The sequence below is a fragment of the Carassius gibelio genome, chromosome A4 (assembly GCF_023724105.1).
Source record: "Carassius gibelio isolate Cgi1373 ecotype wild population from Czech Republic chromosome A4, carGib1.2-hapl.c, whole genome shotgun sequence".
Classification (NCBI taxonomy): domain Eukaryota; kingdom Metazoa; phylum Chordata; class Actinopteri; order Cypriniformes; family Cyprinidae; genus Carassius; species Carassius gibelio.
Window position 1 is genome coordinate 10,476,667 of NC_068374.1, and position 11,728 is coordinate 10,488,394.

An 11,728-nucleotide genomic window follows, 5' to 3' on the forward strand; every position below is an offset into this window, starting at 1 on the left:
GGGTCCAGTGGCTTGTTGAGAATAAAGCCCAGCATAATTAAGATGTTGATCATAGTGCATGCAATGTTCTGAATAACTCCTTTGTAATGAGGCACTTTAAGGCTCGTAATAATCGCTACAATCTTTTATACTGATAAAGGTTTTTGCATTTCTGTTGAAAATATGCTTTGTCTAGCACACTTAAGATTCGTTGTTTTAATCCTATGCTTTAATCTTTGTTTATTCAGTCATTGTTTCATTTGCGTCTATTCCTGAAATGCTTCATACTCGAATGGGATTCTATGGTTGCAGATGCAGGGAACCGCTGCTCTCACCTCATCTTTACATGGCTTACTCTTGGACTAGCGCTATTATGAACACTGGATCTACCAAGCTGATGCGTATATGGACCCTTTCATTTGAGTCGTAGGTAAGATTCGGCTCAATGCACAGCAGGCATCTCAAAGTCCACGTGACACGAAGTTGCTGCTGACCTTATTTCAGAGTAGTGACATATCTCCAGTTTAAACCGAATATTAATTAGCAGGCATGGTTTGTTTGCGCTCCTAGTCTCCGTCTCACTCTTAGCAAACTAACGGCTGGAGGGGCGTATTAAGGAGGTTCTGCTCATGCTGTCAAACTGACGTCATCAGAAAACTTATGCATTACATAGTGGAAATATTCAGATTTCGATAAAGATTACGAAGACAAACTTTTTTACAGACTTTAAACTTCTATAACTTTTGATACTTCAACTTTAAAAAAAAAATCCACTTTTGCCAACATCTGCTAATTTTCTTCGTTTAAAAGAGAACAACCTTATGTTTATATTCCAAAGTGTTCAGAAATTACAGCAATTTAGTTCGGATAGTGCACTTTAATGCCTTAAAAAAAATAAATTGGGGGGTGACAGTTAAGGGGTTAAGCTACAATCAAGGCTTGTTTATTTCGCGCATCTACTGGTGTTGGTTCATTCTGTCTCTTACTCGGCTGTTGCGGCCTTCACTTTACAATTTTAGACTTTCAGACAGCTGTGCCCCTCAGCCAACCCGGATTCTTCAGTCTGCCCTCTGTTAGCAGACATAATACTAAACTAAATGACCTGCTTACGTCTGCTAGAAATCACATTTCTAAGGGTGTACTCACACTAGGCACGGTTGCCATGAACCGGGCACGAGTACGATTGTCCTCCCTCCCCACTCCCCCTCTGGCCTGCACTCACATATAGGGTTTCAGCATTCGTGCCGGAGTACGCTTACGTCATTATGGTGCGATGGTTTCAGGATAAACAGGAAAGAGCAGCGCTCTCTGAACACAATGGAGTGCATCGTTCTGTTTTCTTTGTGGATAATTTTGTGTTGTTTGGTCCACAGCCTGTTGTTAAACAGATGTGTCGCCTTAGTGGCGCGAACATTTTCATGTAATCGTGCTGCTCGTATGAGGATGTTTGCAAGGTACCAGCTGAAGTGCAGCAAGGACTTTGCAGTTTTTAGTTTTTATGCATTTTGCACCTCTGCCGTAGACCAAAGCGACCCTTTCCCTGCCATGTTGGTTTTGGAGCGTTGCAAAACCGTGACGCAACACGTCCTTTTCCGTGCTCCGGCACGGTTAGCGCTCACACTGCATGCGAACCGCGCCCGAGTCCAACTGAACCGTGCCCTGGCCCACCTCTTCCAAGCGGGCCAGGGCCGGCCAATCGAGCCGCGCCCGGGCACGGTTCGGAGCACTCACACTAGTCAAACGAACCGCGCTTTGGTGGTCAAACGCACTCGGGCACGGTTCAAACTGGCTAGTGTGAGTACACCCTAAGGCGTCGCTCCCTCTACAATCAAGCCTACACGTCTGCATGGTCCGCTTTCTAATGTTTTCCTTCCAAATTTCTGTTTCCTATTCTAATTTCGACCGTTTGCTCCTTTCTCGTCTTTAATTTTTTTTTTAATCGCAATCTTAAAATTTCTCTATTCGCAGACTCCTTGCCAGCATCTAATTCTACGCAAAATTTTATAATCCTAATTTTCAAAGCCTTTTCTGAATTTTCAGTTCTGTTACTACTTAAGGGGTTAGCTAAATCTTCCAACAAAATTAAAGATAAACGTCTGCCTATTACCCTGCCCATATTGCAAAAATGTATTACTTCCATCTGCTATGGCCTTCTTTCTGAGTACCTCAATATTCTATTAGCGGCAGTGTTTTATCTGCCTTCTACGGGTTTATGCGTCCAGGGGAATTCACTTCAAAACTAATCAATTTGATCCTGCTCGATTTGATCCTGCTCGATGTGCAAGGTTCTGGTGTCACCTTAACAATTCTAAATCAATAATAAATTCTGTCCCTTCTCTGCATGGTGAAATTTCTTAAAATCCGACCTAGAACTTCTAAAAACACACCAGTCTCTTTTACCTAATGGAGCACCCCTTTCCAAGGCCTGTTTTAGAACTCACTTAACCACCGTTCTCAAAAGCTGCAGTCTATTCCCCTCTCTCTATACTGGGCTTTCATTCAGAATTGGGGCAGCTACTTCAGCAGCTGAACGAGGGATCTCTACATCAGCTATTAAGATCATGGGCAGAGGGTCTTCCTCAGCATTGAATCATACATCAGACCTGATTCAAAACCATTCTCGAAGCTCAGCAAGCTCTCCTGTAACTAATCAGGTAAATTCATGCAATTACTGGTGGTGGTGTTACTATATCTGTATGGTCTATCAAGGTCTGTATATATATCTGGCCTTTTGTGGCTATTTCTGTATGGTCTTTTGAGGCCTGTCTGTGTCCGCCTATCGTGGCTGTCTGTGTCTGGCCTATTGTGGCTATTTTTCTGTACAGTCTATCGAGGCCTGTCCTGCCATTCAATATGAAATATAATTAAAGGTCCAAAACACTGGTTGCAAGCATGTTTGTATACAGGGAAATTATCATTTCAGAAGAATAAATCAAAGTTTTGATTTGTAAAGTAAAATGTTTCATGGATGAAGATGATCAGTTAAAGCAGTCAGTGATGCTGCACACATGAACACAAGCACATGAAATATCCCTCACACTGCCAGCAAACAGAGAGATTCGGTCTGTCTGCGGTGACTCTTGTAGCGATTCAAGAGGATTCATGTTTTCTGACACCTTTAATAAAAACTCCAAGAGAACGACCACAAAACAGGCTGAGCATCTCAGAACAAAATCTCCAGATGCTCTCCTGAGAACCAGACTGAAAAACCTGATCAGATGTCTGGACTTTTGATGTACCAGCAACAACCTGAACATTTCAGAAACTTTACAACATCACATTGAACCTCATTTACATCAACACAATCCTCATAGTTGAAACACTTATTTTCAGTGTCCTTCTGCAGTGAGTTGAAGTTCCTTTTTACACGAATACTTGAAGTATTTGAAAGGGTTCTCAAGTCTCACACTTTGGCCATGACTCACACAGTTCACACGCTCACACACCACACCGTGTATTTCTCAAGCTGAAAAGGCAATGCCGACAAACTTGTCCTGCAAGCTTTATATATAACGGTGAATATAATGCATTGAACACAAAGTGAAGTTTCCTGCCCCAGCACGTATCTCAGATTGTGTTCGTTGCTAGGCAACATAGATGCGCGAACACACAGAAGTTGACAGAACATTCTCGGTCACTGTACGTTCGTTACTAGGTAACCAACAACATCACACAAACACACGTCGTGATGGAGAGGGTAATTCGGAAGAAAGCTCTTCTAGAACATTTAACATATAGCCCATCGTACACATTATTATTGATGCAGCAAAAACTCTGCCACAACTTTGCAGCCAGGCCAGAATCTTTGGCTCAGTTTAACTTGCTAAAGTTATCTGAAACTAAGGGAAATGTTAGTGGGTATGAGAAGGAATGAAGATGTATCTCTTCATTTTATTTTAAATTATATATTATACTGTATTAGTAGTATTTCTAGTTACATTAAGACTATATGTATTAAAGCAAAGTGCTCTGGGTAATATTTATATCCTGTCAAAATATACATTGATTAATCATTGCCATTGCATTTTTATATTTTTCAAAGATGTCATCAAAATGTGCAACAAACACTTACAACACAAAACACATTTCATAAACTGGAGTGTGTACTCGTGTACACACACACACACACACACACACACCTTAATATGGTAATATTAAATATTAAAATGTCCATTTGTTCCCAATTTCCCACCACACAATGAATCATTATACCATTTCGTCTAGACACATTCAAAATGCGAAAATATTAGTTTTTCCAAACTATTTAGAGCAATGTTATATTTTTGTAATTTTTGTATATGTGTAATTTTGAAATATAACGTTAAAGTTAGTATAGTTAGCAATTAATATAATTAACTATAGTTGTAAATTCAATTTGTGCTGGTAAATTATGAACAATGAGTAAAATTGGGGGGCGGGGCTCCATTAAGCTCCTCCCCTAACTTCATGTGATCTCACTCTAAGCTTTTAAAAAAACACTTCCTTTCTGCATAAATACTGGCCACACAAACAGATGAGGAACACAACACAGTCCACTACAGAGAGAGAAACTAGTGTTAGTTTACTGAATGTGGAAATGAAAATATAGAAAAGGGTAAAACTCAGAGAAGAAGATAGTTGATGTCTAAAAATATGTGAACGTCGTACGAGGTAAAGTCAGAACAGATATCAAAGATTCAACGTCACGAGAATACAATCATATAGCACGGATAAAGATTCAATAAGAGACTCAGAAGACCGAATAGAAAGGATTGTTGATATCTACGTCAGTGCAGAGGCTGTAAGAGACATGAAACATAAGAAAGAGACAGAAGACTTCAACACAGAAGAACCCCGAACACCTCGACGCACAGGTAACTGAGATTAAAGGACATTTTCTGATTATTCTCTCTCTTCCAGGTCCTCCAGTATGATCTGACATGCTCCATTTGTTGATGGTGGTTAATGCTTTATTTTTTCCTGAAAGTGACTGATTGTTTTGCTAGAGAAGACACTTATTTATCAACCAGGGTAATGAAGATTAATTTAAAGCTTCCCAAATATAGATTTTTGACCTTTAGAAAAGGTTTATTTTGAGACCTGTTCACATTTTCCTCCAAAACCAAAAATGTATCAAATACGGTGACATACAGTGAAACTCGGATGAGTAAATAACCAGGAAACCATTTTTTGAGTGAACTGTTGCTCTGCATTTACTCACAAAACACAAAAACCACACTAATAAACGTCTGACAAGCGTTAAAGTTAGTCTACAGTTCACATGTTTTCAGAAGATGTGAGTCGTATGATATGAGGAAGTGAAGAGACTAACATCATATCTATCCTCTTCAGGAAGTGATGGTGTGACGATCAGAAGCTCCAGAGCAGCTGGTGTGTGTTTGTGCTGCTGTGTGTTCTTCTGCTGACTGCACGCATTATACTGTGTGCCACCTTCACTCAAGAGAGACAACAGCTGCAGACTAAGATCACCAACCTGCTAACCAACAATATGAACCTCACAGAAGAGAGAGACCAGCTACTAACCAACAAAATGAACCTCATTCAAGAGAGACAACAGCTGAAGACTAAGATCACCAACCTCACTCAAGAGAGAGACCAGCTACTAACCAACAATATGAGCCTCACAGAAGAGAGAGAACAGCTGAAATCAGAAAGAAATGATCTTCAGAAGTTTGTGGGTTAGTTTCTTCAGTCTTAACTTGATCTAAAGCAGACTCAGATTTTAAAGCAGACTGTCCTGGAACTGTTGTGTAGCAAATGCTTGTAATTGACCTTTCTTTAACTCTTTATATTTATAATTATTAATGATAGAGATGTCAGCGGAGTATAAATAATAATTTAAGACATATCTTAAAGTGGCTTTATAAGTCAGTATTAATTTAATTGAACACAAGCATTGTTTCTTTACAGTTTTTCTTGATTGCTAACACAATTCATGAAAAAAAAAGTCACCATTTTCTCACAACTATAAGCACAATCTCAAAACTACACACCAACTTGTTCAAACTACCAAGTTAAAATCAGATATTTACGGTTTTCTTCAATTGTTTAAGCACCATTTTGAAAACAGGGCTCGGTTTTTCAAACCCCTTCACACAATTAGCACAACACTACACCAAAGTAGCACAACACTTCTATACATTGTCTTATAAAAACCTTATTTTGTTGTCATACACACAACCATCATATGGTCTGACTCTGTTTGAATCAGTTAAACACTCCTGTGCTCAACCTAAAACACTTTTAACATTTACACAGAAAGTGTACACCACATGACACCAATTGTGCAGACTGATGAAAATATTCATTTATTTTCATGTACTCAAGTCAGTCAATACTGAACATTTCAACAAAACATTTTCGAGTGACGAATCCACCCTTGTATGGATGCTGGTTCAATTTGATCACATGCTTGGAGGAAGCATGTGATAGCAATGTATTGCATCTGGTCCCTTTGGTTTTCTGCTGTGATGATATTGTGTAATCCGTCTAAAAATGTAAGAATGAGTTCAGTGTTGTAAGGACCCAAGTTGGCACGGCGGTGGAGAACCCCATTCTGTGTAATGGCAGCACTAAGGGTAATGTTCCCCCCACGTTGCCCTGGTACATTGACAATAGCCCCGTGACCGATGTTTCTTCCCCTTCTTCGTCCTGTTGTCAGGTTAAATCCAGCCTCAATGTAAATAAACTCATGCGGGACTTCCTCCGCATCCATTTGCAAAACTCTCTGAAATACAGCAAAAGATCACATTGTGTAGATCAGTATACTGTAGGTCTGCTATACAGTAAAATTACATGTACAGTAAAAGGTTATGTGTGCAGTACACAATACTACAGTCAGTGAACAAAACGTACCACCACAGATTCACGCCGCAGGACTTTCACCGTCTGAATTTATTTCTAATGGCACTTTATACAGTCGTTTCATCAGAACTTGATGTTTTTTAAGGATACGGGCTACTGTTGACAGAGAGACCTGTTGGACATTATTGAAAATTAGGTGATCATTGACGATATGGGCTTGAATTTCTCGAAGACTGATTGCATTATTGGCCAAAACGAGGTTTATGATCTCTCTCTCTTGCTTACTGTAAAAATGATTCAAACAGGAACATATACAGTACCAAAATACAGAGTACATATACAGTAGTGTTGATATAGTACATGCAGTAAGCAATGGGTTTTCTGTTGACTGAAGAGAAGTTTCTCACCTGTGCTCTTGACGAAATGTCCGAACTATTGATGCCACCGTGTACCTGCTTAGGTTAGGCTGTACTCTCAATCCAGCCTCCCTCAGTGTTAGTCTGTGCTTTATTACATGGTCCACAATTGTACGAATTTCATTACACAGATTTGGTTGTCTTCTTTGTGCATGTCCTAGCCCTCCTCCAGGTCTTCCTCTTCCTCTTCCTGGTACTCTCTGGATTCCCCCTCTCATCCACACTCTTCCTCTTCCTCTTCCTCTTCCTGGTACTCTCTGGATTCCCCCTCTCATCCACACTCTCCCTCTTCCTCTTCCTCTTCCTGGTACTCTCTGGATTCCCCCTCTCATCCACACTCTCCCTCTTCCTCTTCCTCTTCCTGGTACTCTCTGGATTCCCCCTCTCATCCACACTCTTCCTCTTCCTCTTCCTCTTCCTGGTACTCTCTGGATTCCCCCTCTCATCCGCACTCTCCCTCTTCCTCTGACACCATCCATCTTTGTTGAAGACAGGTGAACTTACCTGTTGTCTTTTTATAGTGCTTTAACCTGATGTGTGCACACCTGGTGCCTGTGTTTAACCAATTGGTTCATGGGTGTGCCTGTGCTCATTTGAAAGCCTTTGCTTTGAAATTGCAAGGAAATTACATCATGATAAATCATGATTCTGTGTCAGATGCATACAAGTGTGTTTAGTGTTTTGCAAATCACTGTGTGTAATGTTTTGTAAAAAGTGTGAAGCTGACAGTGAGCTTACAGTTGTGCAAATCCAGGCCGGTGTTTTGCTCCTTGAGTGTAAGGTTTTGCTAATTGTGGGAAAGTTCTAATGTTAGTGTGTAAGCAATTGAACAAAACTGTAAGTCCAAAACATTATCTTTTGTGATAATCAGTCGTTGGCCTCAGATGAGACACAAACCTGTCAAATACACAGAGTACTTCAGTGTCTAGAGAGCACTAGTGAGATCAGTTTAAAACACAGTGTCAGAAACCTTCCTTTGAGAAACAGGTTTCCTTCTGAAAGTCATTCTCTGTTACAGTATACAACATAAACAGAGTGAACAGACACAGTAAAATTAAGAGATAAACTGTAAAGAGCTCTTGCAGTAGATTAAAAGCACTCACAACTATAATAAAATATACACTACTAGTACAAGTAATATAAATAACCTTTTTAATTTGGTTTAGTTTCAAGCCCTAGTAAAAAAAATAAATTTATTATAACATTTATATTTCAGCTTTATTTGTAGTGCTGCTTGTGCACAATGCACATCTCTCAATATTAATCCTACAGTGTGTTTAAATGTCACTGTTGATGAGGATTGTATGATCTCTGAATAATATTTAATGTCTTTAAATGCAAGATATTTCAAGTGTACCTGAAGTATAATTGCTATAGTCCCACTTTAACACAATCAAATAAACTTCAGTGTATCTTTACTTGCACTACTTCTGCACAATTCAAATGAATAAAGTACAAAGTTAGTTGTTCCAGTTTAGCAGACTTTAAGTTACAATTGCAGTGTATTTTTATTAAGTAAATAACTATATAAACGTATTTGTAGTATACTTATTATGAAATAAATGTATTTCAAATACATTTTAGTGTATTTATATTTCACTAGGGATGTCTTATCTGTGTTTATAGATGGACTGAAGTGTCATCAATCAACTCTTTACTTCTTTTCCTCTGAGAAGAAGAACTGGGCTGAGAGCAGAAGATACTGTAGAGAGAGAGAAGCAGATCTGATCATCATCAACAACAGAGAAGAACAAGTGAGTGTGTGTGTGTGTGTGTGTGTGTGAGAGAGAGAGAGAGAGTGTGTGTGTGTGTGTGTGTGTGTGAGAGAAAGAGAGAGAGAGGGAGAGAGTATGTGTGTGTGTGCGTGTGTGAGATTTAACCCATACTTTTATTATGACAATACCAAAAAAAACATCAAACCATTATCACACAACCATTTAACACATCAAAAAACTAAAAATTAAATCCCCCTCAAACACAGTACAAAAAACCTAATTAAAACACCACTGCAATACAAAAGTTTCCAAATCCTGCATCTCTTTATAATAATTAAACTCAACTGAGATCCTGGATCCAAATGCCTTAAACAACAGTTCTCCATCTTGGCCATGTATATTATTAATCCTGTTTCTTCTTGAAATATACATGGCCATTTTTGCCTTGCCAACCATAAAGTTAATCAACTGCCATTTAAATCTTTGATTGCGGTTGTATCCTGCCCCATAAATGAAAGCCTTAGGGGTGAAGGTTTCCTTAAAACCTATAAACAATTGTTTTAATAGTGCAAAAAGGGATTTTAGCCTACTACATTCGAGAAAACAATGAAAAATTGTTTCTCTTAACCCACAAAAAACACAACCTTCATTGACATTAGAGTTAATAACTGAGACAAACGCATTGACAGCAACAGCTCCTTTCAGGATTCTCCACTGTAGATCTCCTGATTTTTTCATCAATGGTGGTTTATATAAAACCCTCCAAAATAGTTTGACTTCATTTCCAATCTCAAATTTCTCTCTCCAGACATTATCACTTTTCTCACACAATGTGGACTTGTACATTATTTTAACATAACATTTGTAAATCACTTTTCCACTTATTTCTTCTAACAATAGATTCTGAAGTCCATTCAAATTTAACAAAGTACCAGACATGTCCTTTAAATCGGGTGTAATCCAGTGCTTGGGAAAAGGATCTCTCATATCAGGAAGCAGATTTCCTGCCTCAAAACTTTTAAGCAATGTCAATTCCTCTGCTGTCAGCTTATTCCTCCATAATTCCAAGATTGTTGAGGTTTGTCTCATTGATTTTTGTCCCAATAAAGATGCCACAGCCACAATGTCCTTCAATTCAGATCCAGCCACTTTAATCATGTGACCAAGCTTTACAGTCTGAGTGTCACACAATCTCTGAAATAGATCTGGCACTTGATCTGTAATGGTCAAACGAGCCCCCTTAACTAGCGGCTCCTCTAACAACCAGAACAGAGAAGTAGCATTTTCTGGTCTTTTAATAATGAAAGATCCCCACACTTTAAACAGTCCTTGGTAGAATGAAGATAGCCGACTCAATTGTAGCTTTTTGGTATCGGTGAGGAACAAAGCAGTATCTAGTTCAAGTCCATCCACTCTGTGAAGAATGTTTTTCACAACTTCTCTCCATATCACATCCACAGAGCCTGTTAAAAACTTCTGAATCAACTGGAACCGGAATGTTGCATATCTGCTTGACAGAGACACCAAACCTTGTCCTCCCTCCTCCACTGGCAAAAAAAGCACACTTTGAGGGACCCAGTGCAGCCTGTCCCAAAAGAAGTCCACTAATATTGTTTGTAAACGTGATAATAATCCTGTGGGAGGTTCCACACATGAGAGCTTATGCCACATATTTGAAGATATTAAATTGTTCAGTATTAGTACTCTCCCTCTAAAAGATAGTTGAGAGTGAATCCATTTCCATTTCTTCAGTCTGCCCTCCATTTTTTCTATAATCCCATCCCAGTTTTTCTGCTGCACTGATTCATCTCCAAGATGCACACCTAAATACTTAAGGCCCCCCCTTTTCCAATTCAACCCACCAGGTAAAATTGGTAAACCATTCTTCCATTTACCTTTTATCAGTGCATCACTCTTCTCCCAATTTACTCTTGCAGCAGAAATTACACCAAATTCACTAACAGTTGATGCCAAATTAATAACATCTTTATTTCCATTAATTAAGATCATGACATCATCTGCATAGGCAGATAATTGGTATTGAGCACTGTGATTCCTTAACTTAAAACCTTGAATACAAGAACGCAACTTGTTTAACATTGGTTCTATTGCCAAGGAATATAACATTCCAGAAAGTGCACATCCCTGCCTTATACCTCTCCCAATTTTAAAAGGGGCACTCAAACCACCATTGATCTTCAGTACGCTCTCAATGTCTTTGTACAATACCTTAATCATTCCACTAAAATTAGACCCAAAACCAAAAGCATCAAGCGTATTCCAAAGATATTGATGCTCTATTCGATCAAAGGCTTTTTCTTGATCAATTGAAATAAAACCTATATCAAGATCAAGACAGCCAGAGACATCCAAAATATCTCTGATGAGACTAATGTTATCCATAATCGACCTTCCGGGTATACAATAGGTCTGGTCAGAATGAACCACTTGCCCCATCACATATTTTAATCTATTAGCCAAAATCTTAGAAAAAAATCTTTAAGTCTGTAGAAAGTAAACTTACAGGTCGCCAATTCTTAATTTCCTGCAAATCACCTTTCGTTGGCAGTAAAGTGACCACCGCCCTCCTACAACTTAGAGGGAGTGAACCCACAGCTAAACTTTCATTAAAACATCCAAGTGGTCTTTGCCCATCACTCCCCAAAAGGCCTTATAAAACTCAACGGAGAGGCCATCAATACCTGGTGCTTTACCAGTCTTCATATCTTTCAAAGCATTTAAAAGCTCCTGCTCCGTGAGAGGCTTCTCAAGACAGAGAATATAACTCTATATAACTCAGCATAGAATTGTACA

The 11,728-nt window shown here is 39.0% G+C and overlaps 1 protein-coding gene across 3 annotated transcripts in view; it reads right to left on the bottom strand.

The window, feature by feature from the left end:
- Nucleotides 1-8,694: 8,694 nt before the first annotated feature.
- LOC127969134 (NLR family CARD domain-containing protein 3) overlaps nt 8,695-11,728 on the bottom strand; it is a 55,622-nt gene continuing 52,588 nt past the window's right edge. For all 3 annotated transcript variants that reach the window (XM_052570867.1, XM_052570857.1, XM_052570848.1), the window contains one exon: nt 8,695-8,901. In XM_052570867.1, the coding sequence (XP_052426827.1) occupies nt 8,846-8,901 (56 nt within the window). In that variant the 3' untranslated portion in view covers nt 8,695-8,845. The remainder of the gene's footprint in view (nt 8,902-11,728) is intronic.